The 17,297-nt window shown below is 58.4% G+C and overlaps 1 protein-coding gene across 1 annotated transcript in view; it reads left to right on the top strand.

Annotated features, from left to right (window-relative positions):
- Positions 1–17,297, top strand: part of CELSR1 (cadherin EGF LAG seven-pass G-type receptor 1) — a 149,752-nt gene that overhangs the window by 54,063 nt on the left and 78,392 nt on the right. Inside the window, exon 2 of the mRNA XM_060025826.1 lies at positions 627–1,265. Coding sequence (XP_059881809.1) covers positions 627–1,265 — 639 coding nt within the window. The remainder of the gene's footprint in view (positions 1–626; positions 1,266–17,297) is intronic.

Raw genomic sequence — 17,297 nt, 5'->3', positions numbered from 1 at the left:
CCTATGGTGTGCTCAACCTGGTAACCCAATACTCCACCCTTTCCAGTCCCCACGTCCTACGTGGCTCGTTCCGTGAGCGGTTCACCTGTGCTGGCTGAGATGCAGCATCCTCTCGTGTGTCTCTCTGAGGCAGCACGTGCTGTCCTGTCCTGTGTGCTGGGCGCCTGGAGATAAGTCAGTCACAGCTAAGAGCGGGGAAGCCGCCAGCATTGCACAAGACAAGGCCGTACCTGGGCTGGACCGTGCTGGACACTGTGGGGTCTGAACTGGGCTGGGGGATGGGCAGGGTCACCTAGTGGCTGGAACAGGTGCAGAGGAGGTAAAGCAGGGGCTCTGCGTCCCCACGTGTCTGGAGCAAAGCGTGTGAGACTGGGGGGCTGGATCGTGGTGGTTGTTGAGATGCCCTGATGAGCAGTTGGGGGGTTTCCATTGGGGGCTTCTGAGCTTGACGGGCGTGATGGGAGCCGAGTGTGGAAGGAGGGGAAGGGGGTCTGGGACGTGGGGTGAAGGTGGTGGTCATGGGTGGGGCGGGGAAGGGCACGGGGCTCGGGGGTGTTGTTCCCGGTCGGGCCGGGGTGGGGACCGGGCAGGCAGGCCCCCGAGTGACGCCCCCTTGTGTCCCGCAGACGGCATCCACAGTGTGGCGGCGCTCTGCACCCTGCGGGTCACCGTCATCACGGACGACATGCTGACCAACAGCATCACCGTGCGCCTGGAGAACATGTCGCAGGAGAAGTTCCTGTCCCCACTGCTGGCCCGCTTCGTGGAAGGGGTGGCCACGGTGCTGTCCACCACCAAGGACGCCGTCTTCGTCTTCAACATTCAGAACGACACGGACGTCAGCTCCAACATCCTGAACGTGACCTTCTCGGCCTTGCTCCCCGGAGGCGTCCGGGACAAGTTTTTCCCATCGGAGGACCTACAGGAGCAGATCTACCTGAACCGGACGCTGCTGACGGCCGTGTCCACCCAGCGCGTCCTGCCCTTCGACGACAACATCTGTCTGCGAGAGCCGTGCGAGAACTACATGAAGTGCGTGTCGGTGCTCAAGTTCGACAGCTCGGCCCCCTTCATCAGCTCCCCGACCGTGCTCTTCCGGCCCATCCATCCCGTCAACGGGCTGCGCTGCCGCTGCCCGCCCGGCTTCACCGGCGACTATTGCGAGACCGAGATTGACCTGTGCTACTCCAGCCCCTGCGGTGCCCACGGCCGGTGTCGCAGCCGGGAGGGCGGCTACACCTGCGAGTGTCAGGAGGACTTCACAGGTACGTGTCACCCTTCGCGGGTCCCGGGGTGGCACAGGCGGTGGGGCGGCCCCGGGTCACCTCTGCTTCACACGAGGCCCCCAGTCCACAGGTCGGAGGGTGTCAGGTGGTTTCCTCTGTCCACTTCCCTCGGAGGCAGGGTCAAAGGATGGACCATGGGCCTGGGCGTTGGCGCCACTTGCTGAGCACAGCCTCGAGGTCTCTACTGATCCCGTGCCACCTAAGGCACTCTCTTTATAAGGACAGTAGGAGGAGGATAGTGCCAGAGCCACCTAAAACATCTGCATGTATGTAATGACGTGCTTGTTATAAGTGGCTTCAAATTTAAAGCAGTTCATTACGGACTTCGAGTTTAATTGGTTACTGGAAAACAGTGTGATAACTGGGATAGAAATTGTGAGCTGCTGATCACTTGGGTCTGGAAAGACTGTTGGTTTTTTTATGCCTCATTGTCACTGTAGAAATTTCTCATCTTCTCTGCCTTGAAGATACACTTACCTCGAAACGTCCTGATTTGTCACAAAGATGAATTGCTCTAAAGGCAGCCAACGGTTGTTTTTAAAAATAAAAAACCCGCCGAGAGCAGTGCAGAAACATATGCTCTTGCTTTGATCTTCGATGGCCTGTTACATAGCAGGACGGCCCACTTGACAAACAAGTATACTGTGGCAGAGGGTGGCCGTCTGTCTTTTTGGAAAGTTCTCTGAGGTTGGGTGGGACCTGATTCGTCCCGGAGGTGGTTTTGAGAGTCTTCCGCGGACTGTATCCTCGGTTGACGTGTTTGGTTGTAAACACTGGAGAAATGGTTTCCGTGCGTGTGGGACGCAGCGCAACTGATGGAGCCTAGGACGGGGCTTACAGGATTAACAGGTATTCATCGGGCAGGAAGGGAGCAAGCCTGGGGTGGGAGCACAGATAGAGGAAGGCGGCCATGTGGTGCTTTGCATCTGAAGGGAGGAGCCCCAGCCAGAAGGGGGGGTGTCGGGCAGCCTGGGGAGATGGGTGTGCGCCCCGGCTTGCCGCGTCTGAGCACCAGCCTGGTTATAATCCGCTGGCACCGCTGCGGCGAGAAAGGCTCGATCGCCTGCCTGTGTCTCTCCTCCCCTCGCCCGTCTGTGTCTGTCTGCCTGTCCATCCGTCCCGTCCAGCTCTGGAGATCTCTTCCCCGCGGTCTCTCAAGTGTTAACCCTAAATTACTGGCTACGCTGGAGCTTGGTGCTGAGCCGGGAAGGAAGGCAAAGGCGACTCCAGCCCCCAAGCCCACGCCTGAGTCATCAGGGGGCTCTGGGTGTGCCGAGGAGCCGTGCCACGCAGGTGGGGGTCCTCTCCCTCCTCCCCTTCCCTCTCCACGGCGTTGAGGTGGCACCTCGGCCTCTTCTGGAGTGCCTGACCAGGTGTGCCAGCCGCAGCACAGCCGGCCTCCCTCACAGCGGAGCAGCGTCCCCCGCGGGGCTGGTGTCCCTGTCCCCCTCCCTGCCACGGGGCCTGGATGGGGGAGAGCTTCTGCGGATGACTCCTGCTTCAAGTGGGGAAGCTGTAGCCCCGGGCCCCGGGACAGAGCCTGGTGCCCTCCGGGGAGTCAGCCAGTGAGCAGTTGTCCACTCGCTCCAGGAGTATTAGTTGAGTGCCTGCTATATGCCCGGCCAGCGCACGCAGCGGACCTACCCCTGCCCAATCGGGTGGGCCCCCCAAGGTGACCGGCCCTCTCCCTGGTGGAGACATGTAGTGGTGGGGACCTGGTGGGGGGCACCCCTAAGCACCCCCAGAATCTGGTGATTTCATCTTGAAGATGGATCTGAAGGGTGGGGTCTACCTCGGTCGAGGACACCAGCTTGTCTCGTGGCTGCAGCAGCAGTCCTGGCTTCCAGGAGTCCCGGATGTGAGCTTGGGGCCGTGTCTGGGCAGGATAAGTAGAGGCCGCTAGGGACCCGTGGACCCTGGATCCCCTCCAAAGAGGCCTCAACCCATTGGGTGGAAAGGACTTCCAGAGTTCTCAAATTTTGTTTTCATCGCCAGAGTCATTTCTAGAGAAATTATGCCTGGGAATGACCCACTGTGTCATCACCACTGAAATGTCTTGATTGGCAGGGGGCTAATTTGAATGTCTTTGGTACTAAATTATCATATGTATTTCCCTCCGAGATAAGACTGATTCAGACTGATTATTTTTCCTCGGTCCCCCTTCCTCTCTTTCTTCCTTTCTTCCTTTGAAGCCCTGCTCTCTTGGTTCAGGTAATTGAACCCATTTATTCGCGGTGAAAGCCGTGCTGTCGTCGCCAGGCTTCTATTACTTGCTCCCTGGTAAGCCGAGCTCGGGCCTGGCGGGCGGGAAGCTGGAAGGGGCCCAAGGCCTCCGGAGGACCCTGGCTTCCTGTGTTGCCAGACGGGAGACGAGCTGGGTGAAGGAAGGTATCAGTTAATTTCAGGAAAAGCTCATGAATTTGATGCTGGAAAAATACCCCGACAGCTCCCCTGTGTTTCTTCAGTCCACTCTGGCCTCAGGGAAGCTCTGAGGCCCCAGGGAACATGACCCCCCTGTCCTTGCAGGGAGAAGGCATCTCCCCTTCTCACGGCTCTGCGTGGGGGCCTGGCGGGGGTCTGCAGGGGACCCCACTCGGAAGGGGACGGGGACAGAAGGACTGGAGGCATCGCGGCGCAGCTCAGCGACTGTCCTGCGTGGCAAGCACGTGCGCCGGCTTCCTTGGTCCCGGCTCCTCTGTCTTCCGGCCTGTGAACAGCATAGCTTTGGTTTTGGCTTTGCTTTTGGTTAAGCTCCCCAAGGACGTAGCCCGTTCCTCCCATCTCCCCACCCCCGCACCTGCCGTCCCTCTGTCCTTACCTACCTCAGGACCCAGCTCAGCGCTGTCCCTGCTGTCGGAAGGTTCTGGAAGTTTTCCCAACTTCCTTGGACAGTGACTGTCGATCTTGGAAACTTTCTCAGTGCCTTGTTCACGCGTTGGTTGCTCTGCTCTCATTTTGGGTGTGATCCACTTATTTCCAGGACCCTCAGGACAGCAGCGACCTGCAAATAGTACTTATTGGGCACTTAACGTGCTGTACTGTTCCAGATGATGCTACACTGTTACCCCAGTCCTCCTGGCACTGTACGTCCGCATTTTATAAATGGAGAGACTGTGGTACGGGACCTTCAAGTTTCTAGCCCAGAGGTTCTCAGCGGGGGTGATTCTGCCCCCGGGGGACACATGACAGTATCCAAAGGGTTTTTGGTTGTCTCAGCTGGGGGTGGGGTGCTTGTGCCCCCCACGGAGAATGGTCCTCGTGTCTGTGGTGGAGGGAGGAGCCCTGCTCTAGACCCGGGCGGGGGTGAGTCAGGATTCGAACCCGGCGCTCTGGCCTCTGAGCTCAGGCTTGTCCGCCCCGTGGATTCCTCGAGGGCGGAATGGCCTGGTTTGCCTGTTTACTGGGTCCTTTCTCTTGCTTCCTTGACTCCACAGCGTCTATTAAAAAGCGCCTTCTGCGTGCAGGGTTCCGAATGAAGTGTGATGGGTGAGAAGGAGAGCCGTCGCTGAGCAGTGGCCCCAGGGAGAGGGTTTCACTCGCCGTCACCCTGTTACCCGAGGGGGTGGCAGGAAACTCTTCCCGCCCAGGAGGACCCTGGACTGAACCCATCCGGGGCAAGCCTCAGGATGTGATTCTGCGTCCGGGTCCTGTGGCCTCTTGAGGCGCCGTCTCCCTAATTAAAGGGTCTAATCACTCCTCGCTGACGTGGCGGAGAGCACGTGTCCACCCAGGCTCTGCTCCAGGCCCTTTCCCCGTGCCTGTCACAACGCCATGAGGCAGGGACAGTGGTCACCCATTTCAGGGATACCAAGATGCAGAGCCGGGTGGGGGGCCCCGGGGATTTCCTTCCAGAGCCTCAGGGGCCGGCCCCGCCCCACCCCACTGCCCCTTGCTCGCCTTCCAGAAACAAGCCCGGCTCCTCTCCCCGGGGCCCTGCCCCTCGAGTGCGCTTTCCCTTGTCTTCCCGAACGTCACCTCCGTGTCCCCGTTCCCCTGCCCGCCCCTCGCCCACGGCAGAGGTCGGCGGCTCGAGTCCACATCTGCTTGGTGCTGTCTGCTCCCTCCCCGCTGCGTCCAGCATCTTTGTCCGTCAGGTAGGCACGTGATAAATACCGACGCGGGACGACGGGGTCAGGGGTTAACTGGGCCATTCCTCCTCGCAGGCCTCAGAAGACGTCCTGGAGTTCTGGGATTCTGTGCTGTGCTCAGAGCAGAGCCTCTGCCGCTCCCGTGGCTGAGCTGGAGGGGATGGGGCTCCCCCTTCCGTCTGCTGTGTCCCTTCCTGTCCTGCTGGTGGGTGTGCCCACCAAGCTCCACTCGGGTCACTGCCCAGCCGTGTGCCCACGTGGCCCCGGCCCACGGCTGCCTTGGAATCCCTTCCCCTTCCTCACACACATCCTCCCAGGATGAGAGCAGCGGGCAGTGATTTATGTCACAGCCGCGTGGGCCCAGGGGTGCATTCCTGAGAAGGCGGCAGCTTTGATGTCACTGGGGAAGGAGGGCTTTCAGGGACCTCTCGGTCATCTGCGTGTCGGGGGGGGACAGAGGGGAGGGTCCCGTTTATTCCTGAGCCTCTGTGTTTAGACCCCAGGCCGCTTGTCTGGGTTCAGAGGGTGTTTCGGCAAATACCAGCCAACAGTCCTGCCTCTGTGCATGAAACACACGGCTGTCCCTGGGCTTCGGACATCCAGGCTGCTGGACCCTGTGTCGTCAAGTTTGTGCCCCAGCTGGATTTAGCCTGGTTTTGGGATCAGAGGGTCAGGGGCCACTTAGGAGAGTCTCAGTGACGCTGGGTTTGAGCTTGGTGCTAACAACCCCAGGATGGGGTGTCCCAGTTGTCCTGCGAGGGGGGCTTCTGGGACCCTGACTGTTCCCTGGGGTGACCTCAGCAGGGCTGGGGGCCCTGACTGTCCCCAGGGCCAGGATATTTTGTGTAGGTTCAAGGCCAAGAGAAACTTTTTATTTTATTTTATTTTGCTGTATGCGGGCCTCTCACTGTTGTGGCCTCTCCCGTTGCGGAGCACAGGCTCTGGACGCGCAGGCCCAGCTGGCCATGGCTCACGGGCCCAGGCGCTCCGCGGCATGTGGGATCCTCCCAGACCAGGGCACGAACTCACGTCCCCTGCACTGCGCCACCAGGGAAGCCCCAAGAGAAACTTGTAATGTAAAAATCGAATCATCTTTTCTGCTCATGGGGAAAAATTTAAATCAATTCTTCTCTGATTCTTACTCCAGCTCTGAGTTTTGTCTTGAATTCTCTCATCAGAGTAACAGTGTCTCCATCGTCCTGGGGCACACTGACCCTGCACCCCCGTATCAGACTAAAAATGCTTCGTGCGTCTGAGCCGTGCTGTCCTCCTGTGGGGTGACATTCCCATAACACAAGAGAAATGAGTTTGCTGCACTTACTGCAGTTTACTGGATTAAAGCTCCACTTGGAAGAGTTCGTCGTCAAGTTGAATTTGGTCCTTAAACCGGAGAGTTAATTATCATTCAAAATGAAAATCGTTACCTGGCCTATAATTAAAATCTCAAATAAAGCAGAAACAGAATCCTTTCTTAGGAAAATGTACTTTTCAAATACTCAGGAGTACTCCAGGTTTCTCTCTCTTTAGCACCTCTGCCGTCTTTGACGCTGGGCTCTTTCTACCGGTTCCAGGTTGGGGATATCCAGGGTTTCTCTAGTACATTATTGTAAAGCTAGGGCATTATTGCACTTCAGGAAGACTTTGTTTTCCATTAAAATCATATACAGGGAGATTGCGGTGGGGATAAATTTAGCCAGGGATCTCCTTTCCTCTTCCATGGAATTCTTTCCCCCAAAGCTGGGGTTTTGACAAACAGAATAATTCCCCTCCTTGCGTCTGGCCTGGGTGTCCCTGCACAGCCAAACGGCCACGGGGGACAGGGAGGGGGCTAACGGCTTCTGTTAGCTTCCTGGGGCTACTGTCACAAAGGACCACACACTGGGTGGATTAAAATAACAGAAATTGGACTCCCCTGGTGGCGCGGTGGTTAAGAATCCGCCTGCCAATGCAGGGGACACGGGTTCGAGCCCTGGTCTGGGAAGATCCCACATGCCGCGGAGCAAGTAAGCCCGTGTGCCACAACTACTGAGCCTGTGTGCCACAACTATTGAAGCCCGCGCACCTAGAGCCCGTGCTCCGCAACAAGAGAAGCCACCGCAATGAGAAGCCCGTGCGCTGCGATGAAGAATAGACCCCGCTCACCGCAACTTAGAGAAAGCCCGCGCGCAGCAACGAAGGCCCAACGCAGCCAAAAATAAAATAAATTTATTAAGATAAAAAATAACATAAATTTATTCTCTCACAGCTCTGGAGGCCTGAAGTCCAAAATCAAGGTGTCGGCGGGGACGTGCTCCCTGCAGAGGCCCAGGGGAGGGTCCTTCCTGCCTCTTCTTAGCTTCCGGTGGTCCTGGGTGGTCCTCGGCTTGTAGCTGCATGTCTTCAGTCTCTGCCTCTGTCCTCATACGGCACCCCCCGCCCCCGGTGTGTTCTGTCTCTGTGTCCAAATTTCTCTCATTTTAAAAGGACACCAGTCATTGGACTAGGGCCCCCGCTAGTCCAGTATAATCTCATGTTAACCTGATCACATCTGCGAGAACCTATTTCCAAGTGAGATGAATTCACAAGCACCAGGGGTTAGGGATTGAACATGATTTGGCTGCTGGGAACACAGTTCCACGGGCCGCAGGGCTTCTGGGGGTTGGTGGTGATGGCCACTGCTTGCCGACCTGCTTGTCGAGCGTCTGCTGGGACGGAGGACACTCTGACAGGCTCCTGTGGTTCGTTTTCTTTCCAGAGAGCTGAAAACAAGCGTTCCTCGTGTCCACCCAGCCAGCTTCTAGGTGGGTCAGATGAGCTGGGCGCAGGGCGTGGGTCGGTGAGGAACACAGGTATACGCTGAAATGTCTGACCACGGTGAGCAGAGTGGCCCGAGGACAGGCCACGTGCTGTTAGAACCTTCCTGGGTCGTCGTACCCGCTGTCCGAGGGGAGGCGAGGCTCCTTGGCCAGTTCCTGCCGGGAGTCTCCCCCATGCAGGCTGTGAGTATCCGGTGTGTGCCCATGTGGAGAGCAGCTGCTTCTGCAGAAAGAGCCGGAAGGCAGCTCCATGAGAGCCAGGACTGGCCTTGCCTTCTCGCCCTCAGCTCGTGTCCTGCAGCTGCTGTGACCGAGTCCCACAGACGAGTAGCTTAAGCAGCACGGAGTTATTCTCGCCGAGTTCCTGCTGGAGGCGCCGGGGGAGAATCTCTCCTTTTCCAGCTTCTAGAGGCTGCCTGCATCCCTTGGCTGGCGGCCCTTCCTCACCTCAGGCCAGCCTCTGCCTCTGTCATCACAGCTTCACTGCTGACCCTCGTCCCCCACGAGGACCCTGGCCATTACCCCGGGCCCCCAGGAGTCCAGGGTAACTTCCCTGTCTCAAGTCTCAAGATCCCTACCTGACCCACGCCTGCCAAGTCCCTTCTGTGGTGTGAGGGCACATGGCCTCAGGCCCCAGGGAGTAGGATGTGGATGTCTTCGGGGCTCCGTGTTCTCCCACCGGCGCTCAGCACCCCCTTGACGCTCAGTATTTGTGGCGGGAGGAGTAAGCGAGGCCTTTGCCATCGGCATTGGGGTCCGTCCCCGCTGTTCCTTGGAGGCACCACGTGGACCAAGGGCCACCAGGAGTTACTGGGAGTCCAGTTTGAGCCCTTGACCCGTGAGGGGCCACCCCCGACTTCCCCAGGGAGAGTGGTCTCCGCTCACGCTGTTGCCCGTCGCCCCCTCCTGAGCCCTTTCCCTGATGTGGACAGACAGATGTCTCTTGTCGTGCTCCCAGTGCCTGCAGGGCTGGGGTAACGGGGTGAGACTTCTCTGCTGGGGTCGCCGGGCGCAGCTGGAGGAGGGAGTGGGTGTCAGCCAGGGCAACGCGGCTGTCCTGAGTCCAAGCGGCGAATAAAGAACGCGCGCTCTTCTCTGGGTGTTCATCTGTCCCGGGAGCGTCCTTCCTCCCAGCACCACGCGGGAAGGGGAATTTGAACCATCGGGGGCCGAGCCGCTGTTGTGCAGGGATGATTAAGGTTTTAGTTAGCATTCCGGCTGAGTTTGGACACGTCGCCATTTCAGAGTTGGCACGGTTTCCCTACTAGCTGATAAAGCGCTGGGGACGCCCCTTTCCAGCCTCGCTGCCCACAGCTGCGAGTTTACTTTCCACCGACAGGTTCTTCCCATGGTCAGCAGGGACCCTCAGCCCGGCCTCCAGGCTTCCATCTTCCCTGGGGTGCAGGGCGTCTCCCACCCCACCCACGCAAGCCCACCCTCTCCAGGAGACCTCCCCAGGCCCTCCCGTGCCCCGACCCTCAGAGGGCTGCATGTCATTAGAACTAAATCATAGTCCTGTGTCTGAGATGCTATCCTGGAGCTGGTTCTTGGGACGTTGCAGGACAGATGCCCTGGCCCCGGGGTTTCTGGGTGACCTCTTCCAAAGCCGGGGCCTCCCTGGATGAGGCAGTTTCCAGGCTGTGCACCGCCCCCCATCCCATGGTCTCTGGAGAGAGGCCTGCAGAGGCCCACAAGGGCACAAGGAGGGCCCTGGACAGCCTCCCCGTCGGGCCCCAGGACAGAGTGAGCCTCCCTCCCACCAGGCCCCTGGGGGATGTTGGCTGGGGCCCAGGCTGCCCCGGGGTGGGACCCTCCACCATTCTGGGACCCCAGATGTCTCCTGAGCTGCCACCAGCTGTATCCTTCTGAGCCCACATCCTTGGCTGGGAAGAACCCTGCCTTTGCTTTCAGGGGGTTCAGGAGCCAAGATGGGGTTCTGGACGCTCAGGCCCTGGGGGTCAGCTCGGTGAACTCTCCCCTGGTCACCAGGTGCACCTTTGCCCCAGGCACCCCACGTGCCAGTGTCCGGCCCCCTGGGGGGCCTCCCCCACTGGCTTTGGCAGCCAAGATTTTGGGGTCCACCTGTGTGTTCATTTGATGCCTCCTGGGTCCTTAGCTGCGGCCCACTGGGCACCACAAAGACCTGGGGGACAGAGGGGGCTTTCTCTTCCACGGCTCCAGCTCTGCTGAGGCTTACGGAGTCGCTGAAAGGTGTTAGGGGCGCTGCTTCCTTAGGGGACTGTCCCCAGGAAGAGATTTCTGCTGAGTCTGTCCGGTTTCCGTGGTGTGTTTGGGATTTGTAGTGGTTTCCTGTGGCTGCCGGAATAGAAGACTGTAGGCTGGGTGGCTTAACACAAGCAGAAATTCATCCTCTCACGGTTCCAGAGGTCAGAGTTCTGAAATCAAGGTGTGGGCGGGGCCCCGCTCCCCCCGAAGGCTCTGGGGACACCAGGGGCGGGTCCCTTTGTCTCTTCCAGCCGTGGTGCCCTCGGGCTCCCTGGGCTTGTGTCTCCGTCCTCACATGGTCTGTAAACTGCAGCTGCCCCTCTTTCGTAAGGATTCGCGTGATTGCAGAGGGCCCACCCGGCTAATAAGGAGGGTCTCAGTCCAAGATCCTTAATTTAATCACATCTTTTGCCACGTGACATGATTGTCACTCTTTTGCCACATGGGGTGATAGTCACAGGTTCCGGGAATTAGGATGTGGACGTATCATTTTTTTTTTTTTGTGGTACCCGGGCCTCTCACTGTTGTGGCCTCTCCCGTTGCGGAGCACAGGCTCCGGACGCGCAGGCTCAGCGGCCATGTCTCACGGGCCCAGCCGCTCCGCGGCATGTGGGATCTTCCCGGACCGGGGCACGAACCCGTGTCCCCTGCATCAGCAGGCGGACTCTCAACCACTGCGCCACCAGGGAAGCCCTGGACGTATCTTTTAGGAGCCACCGTTTAGCTGACTTCAGGGTTGGTTATTTTCTGTTCCCCCCACCCCTCAATGGACGTGAGGAGAGGGGTTAGGGAGAGCACCCCCTTTCTGAAAGGAGGGGGTCCCCAAGTATGGCTGCAGGCTGGGCTGGGCTGGGCTGGGTCGGGCCGGGCCGGGCCGGGCCGGGCCGGGCCGTGTACCTGCACCAGGAGTTTGGAAAGCACTGTGATTTTTCAGGTTCGCCGGGTTTCAACCTCTCAGGTGTGTAGGTAACTCTTGACTTACAGCCAGGAGCCGTGGAGAAGCTGGAATCATTATTTTTGGCATTGGAATGCATTTTTAATTTATATTTTAAAAAGATGGGTGTGTCGGGGTTCTGGGAATTTGCTTCAAAGACAGTAGTGAAGTCACCCCGAAGCCCCAGCCTGGGGCAGGCCTGCCATGGTCTGGGCTTCCGGCCTCCCCTCCCCGTGGTGTGGGCAGGTGTCTGGCCTCTGAGGGGCCCATCCTGGCAGCCTCGCCCCATAGGGGAGGGGGCTCCAGGGCCGGGCCAGGAGGTGAGGCAGTTCAACAACCTTGAAACTCAGAGGCGGAGGGCGAGAGGCTTGAAGGGAGCTGGGGGCGGGGAGAGGGCCAGTGCGGGGCTTGGGGTGGACAGATGGGGCCTCCAGGCTCAAGAAGCCAGTTCAGAGCAGGGGGTCGTGTGACAGCCCCACGTGACAGGTGCTCAGCTCAGGGGCTTCACAGAAGTAGCCGATCTCACCTTGACCCCGGCCTCCTAGGGGCTAGGCTAGCCCCGGGGCCAGAGACAGAAATCCTGCCTTCAGGGAGGGTTTCCAGCCTGGGAAACGGAGTCAGTGGTTGGAAGCCTGCTCTGGACACCTCTGCGGGGTGGGGGGGTTAGGTGGGAGGGTGTGCCTAGGCCGTGGGTGGGTGGATGGAAGGGTGGACGGACCGATGGTTTTCAGTGTTTAAACTTTCCAGAGACCCTGTCCTTGTCTCCGTGCTCCTGAAGCTTCCAACACAAGCTGTGCGGGTGCATCACTGCCTCCGGAGAGTCTAGTTTTTCTAGTTCAAAGCCCTGAGCTATCGCTTAGGACCAGAAGGCAATTGTCTCTTTATTTATCGAAAAACTGAAGCCGTAAAAACCTCTACGCTCCCTTCCCTTCCTGGGGCCCAGCCCTGGCCCCCCTCCAGGGCCGAGGGCTTCGGCCTGGCTGCGCTCCCCTCCGCGGGCCCCCACCCCGGCATCTTCTGAAGCGCCTCTTGGCGGGAACCACGTTCACACCGTCATCTCCTGCTTCCCGCCCTGCCCCTCCTCCCCCAGACCTGCCGTGACTGTCCCACACACGTGCGCACACACCCCACGCCACATATACACGCCACACACAGATGCATCACACACCACACACACACACGCACATCACATGTACACGCCACACAGACATACATCACATAACACACACACACACACACGCACACACTCCTGTGCCTTTTACCTTCCCCCTGCCAGCCCTGCTCCCCACAGGTCTCTCTACAGCGAGGGGTGTTTGGCTGTCCCCCGCTCCTTCGCAGACCTGACCAGGTGCGCACCTGTCGCCCAGCATCCGGCCCAGCCCCCGATATCCCTGTGCTTCTGCTGGGGCCCTTTCTGGGGCCGAGCCGTCTCCACCGCCATGGACGCTCCTGCACAGCCCAGCTCAGAGGCTCCCCCACTCAGGCACTATGTTTTTCCTCCGTTTCCCTTACATTTAAGGAATATCTTTTTCGGTTACAAACAAAAAATGGTATTCTTATTCCCTGTGCCGGGTGTCAGTTTCCGGTCTGTAAGATGGGGGCGTGTGAGAGTTCCCACACTAGGGGCTGTGAGGCCTCCTCCGCCCCTGTAACCCTGCAGACGAGCCCTCGTTTAAGCTCTGTGAAGCTGGTGCTTCTCTAGGGCACTTAACGCTCCCCACCCGAGGGTCTGCGGCTTTGGCACTACGGGCTGGGGTTCCCAGGTGGCCAGTGTTGCCCTCCCACCCCCAGCCCCAAGCCTGGGTGGGACAGGCATCCAGTGACCGGGACGTGGCGGTTAGAGGGGCCTCGGCTCATGGGAGCTCCTGTTCTGCAGCTACGAATGCCTTCTTATGCGGCGGGGGTCCTTTTCCAGTTTTCCGTGCGGGGTTCTGCATTTGCAGCCGTGACCAGGAAGCCAGGCCTCAGGTCCTCCTCGGCAGGGGGTTGCAGTGCTACATGAATTATTGAGCAAGGCTCTTAGCTTGCTCGGGTGAACCTCATCCTCGGTGGGCGGGTGAGGCTGGCAGTCATAATGGGTTGGGGGTGCACAAGAGGAGGATGGGGGAACTCTCCCCAGGTTTTGAATGGCTCAGAGCGAGCATCTGACTCTAAGCAGGATACTGGGATGCTTGGAAGAAATTTTGGAAGCCCACATTTACTTTGAGGATTCTTAGACGAGGAAAGGTGAAGTTAAATCTTGTTAAGTAAGCATATCTGAGAACATTTATTGCATTAAATAGTGTTTCATGTAAGAGCTGTATGTTAAAAAAAAGATATAGGGCTCACTAAATTTGGTCCTAATTATTTGCCTAAAGTAAGATGATTTTAAGAATTAAAAACCATCCTATCACATCTCTTCACAACTCTGAGTTCTGATGCCAGGTTGGCTGTGATGTCCCATGGAAACGGGACAGTTCTGCAAATCAGGGCTTTCCCCCGAGGGCTGGCCGTCGGGATCTGCCAGCACAGCCCCGAGGAGAAGATACAGTTAAAGAAACATGTAAGTGGATTACTGTGCAGTTTAGCTGGAGTGGCTGCCATGGAAAGCACCCTGCTAAGGCGCACATGGAGGCCTGGGATTGGCCTGAACGAAGGTCCTGGAACCCAGAGACGAGACCCTTTCCAGGGGACCCAGTTCATCTGAAACCTGCATACTCAAGAGTCCTCACTGCCTTTTATTAAAAAAAAGCGTGTTTATCTGTAGAATTAATTGTTCATTCATTAGATCATCCAATTCCCAACGCTGTTTGAATCAAACCTGTGAACCATGCAGGTTTTATAATTCTGTACAGGATTCATCACTGGCTTGGAAGGGGGGAAATCCTGGCACTTTAAGACTCCCTCTCACAAGCATTCGTCGAGTACCTGCTACGTGCCGGGCGTTTGTCAGTCACCCTCTGTGTGCTGGATATTCTTAGACTTGACCCCCAGACAGACCCTGCCCCTGCCCCTGCCCCTACCCCAGAGCCTGGGGAGACAGAGGCTGGGGAACAGTTGCACAGCAGGTGTCACCCTGGAGCTGGGGTGGGCGCTCTCTGGAGAGGGGAGATTCTGGGCCATCAGGGTCTGTCCTGGGCGCCCTGGCCCTGGTCAGGTGGGCGGGCGAAGCCTCCCTAGGGGATGCAGGGTGCCTGAGATGAAGCTGCATCTGGGCACAGGGCAGCCACCTGCAGAGCCCAGCAGAGAGGATGCCAGGCACAGAGAAGGGGGTCACCAGGGGGTGATCCTTGCCAGTGGTGAATATGCATGAGTGTTACCTAGGGGGCCGTCTCCATTAGCCTATTGAATCCCCCAACCTCCCTTCAAAGAGGGAGACCGTGTGGCCGGCGTGAGAGGTGGTGCGCGTGGCGCAGACGGGGCTGGCGCGTGGCCGAGGGCCGGGCTGCAGGGTGGGAGGGTCTTTACGGAGCAGCGGGATTGTTGCAAGCCTCTGTGGAGAACAGGCAGATGTGTGAGGTGATGAGCAGCTGGCGTGGGTCCAGGGACCCGAGAGATGGTCACTGTCCGTGGTTGTGCAGATCGGGGTTGGTGTCGGCTGGGGTGCAGGTGGCAGTGGAGGCGAGTGACACGGACCCTGGGGGATGGCACTGGTGGGGACAAGGGAGGAGGGGAGGGGATGGCTCCGGGGCTCCTGGGCCCCTCTCTGGGCAGCTGCAGGACCCTCTCCAGGTGGGGGACCCGGAGAACAAGCTTGGTGAGGGAAGACAGGTTTGAAGCCTGGGTTTGCGGAGGAGAGAACAAGGGCAGAAAGGGTGGGATGGCTGCGTGTGGGCCCCAGAGGAGGGGCCTGAGGCACGGCTGCGGAGGTGGGGAGCTGGCCCTGGCCCACCGCCCCTTACTGGCCTGGTGGGAGAGGCCGGGAGGAGCATTCCCAGAGGGCAGAGAAACCAGAGCCGGGTGAGTGTCTTGGAAGCTGGGGAATGCAGCCCCACAGGGTTAGCTGCTGCTTCCCCTCGGGACTCTGTGTTTGCAGAGGCCAGCGTTTGCTATGATTGTAGCTCTAGGACAGGCGTGGAGGGCCGCTGGAGTGCTTGAGTAGTATGACCCCCAGATTCGTGTCCAGAACCTCAGAACGTGACCTCCTTTGGACATAGCGTCTTTCCAGGTGTCATTAGTAAGGCTCTCGATGAACAGTAAAATCATCCTGGATTTAGGGTCCACCCTGAATCCAGTGACGGGCGTCCTTATAAGAGAAAGGAGGGGGGGAGATTCGAGACCCAGGGAAGACGGCCATGTGATGACAGAGGCAGAGATGGACGATGAAGCCACAGCCCAGGGAACACGGGGAGCCCCCATCAGCTGGGGAGGCAGGAAGGGTCCTGCCCTGGAGCCTGCAGAGGGAGTACGGCCCTGCCCACACCTTCGTTCTGGACTTTCGGTCCCCAGAGCTATGAGAGAACACAGTTCTGTTCTTGGAAAGGCACCAGATTTGTTGTACTTGTTACAGCAGCCCCAGGAAATGAATACTACAACGACCTGTTGGAAATGAAACGATATCTTTTGTGCTTAAAACAAACAACTTCACGGAGACGTAGCTTTATTTGCAGCTGATTTGAAATTGCACGATTGGTTAAGTAGAGGAACAGGATAATCCCACACGTCATCACGCCCTTTCCACGGGACAGCGGATGCTTTAAGGCAGCCGCCTGAGCTGCAGCGTGGCTGTGGGTAGCACGGGTCCTGCTCTGTCGTCCTCCTGTTCACAGGGGTGGCCTGAGGAGCGAGGCTTCCCTGCAGCCGCTGAAAACCACACATGAGCAGAAATACTGTCAGCAGAGTCAAATTCAGGTCTTCGGGAATTGAATGAAGGGTGCTGTGTGTGTGTGTGTGTGTGCACGCGCTCAGGGCCTGCCTTCTCTGGGCCTCGGTAGCAGGTGGCCCTCGAGAGGGCATCGTAGGAGTCCTCAGATGCTTCGGTAGAGGTGGAGGAGTTGAGACTTCCAGTCAACACGAGGGCAGAGCTTGGGAGCTGCTGTGGCCGCACTGGGGGCGTGGGCTGTGCTTTCATCCTGGTGGTGACATTGACCACCTGGGCCGAGCCCGGATGGGCAGGATCCTGGAACACCACAGGCAGAGCACCGTGGGAAGGGGCCGTGCCAGGCCCCCATTTATTTGCCGTCACGGTTTGCGGAGCACGGCCCGCCCCGTCCTCTCACGGCGGCTTTATTATTTCAGAATGCCCTTGACCTGCCAAGTTGGGACTTGGAAGGCAAACACTCCCAGACGTCACATGTATTTTAAAAGTAGAGATTAAAGAATTTGCAGTGTATGAAGAACAAATACACTTTCAGCTAAGCATTTAAAATTAATGACTAGAATTTAAGGAGGCTGCAGGCTGCCCACCTGGAGAAGATGCCAGGAGCGGGGATTAGCGTGAGAGTGTGTGTGAGAGGGTGTGAAGGTGGGTGTGTGTGTCTGTGCAGGTATGTACGTGTGTGGCTGAGGGTGTGAATGCATTTATGGGTGTGAATGCGTGTGAAGACGAGTGTGTGAGGGTGTATGTGCGAAGATGTGGCAGCAGTGTGTGACTGGGTGTGAGGGCACGGGTGTGTACACGCGTGTGTGTGAGGTCATGTGTGCACATGCGTGTGTTTGTGCACATATCCTGCCTGGCGGGGTGGCCGAGCCCAGTGTTGTGGGGCCGGCAGGGCACCCTGCTAACCCGGGAGCGGGCAGGGGGGCAGTGGGGGGGAGATCAGGCGGTTTCCATTGCTGGTGGAGCTGAGAGGAGGGTCTGCAGCCGGGTGGGCCGCCGTCCTTTTCCTTCTGAGCAGCATGTGAATCCTCTGCTCACAAGGTTCCTTGGGGGCAGCCCCTGCTAGGGGAGAACAGGTGGGTGACCTGGGATTTCTGGCCTCTCCCTCCCTGCCCTGCCTGGTGGGGAGGAGGGGGACGAAAAAGAACCCACCTGACACTGTCTGGCCCT

This window comes from Delphinus delphis, chromosome 11, assembly GCF_949987515.2.
Source record: "Delphinus delphis chromosome 11, mDelDel1.2, whole genome shotgun sequence".
Classification (NCBI taxonomy): Eukaryota; Metazoa; Chordata; class Mammalia; order Artiodactyla; family Delphinidae; genus Delphinus; species Delphinus delphis.
Note: the sequence above shows the minus strand (reverse complement) of the source record. Positions and strands in the feature narration are given on the sequence as shown.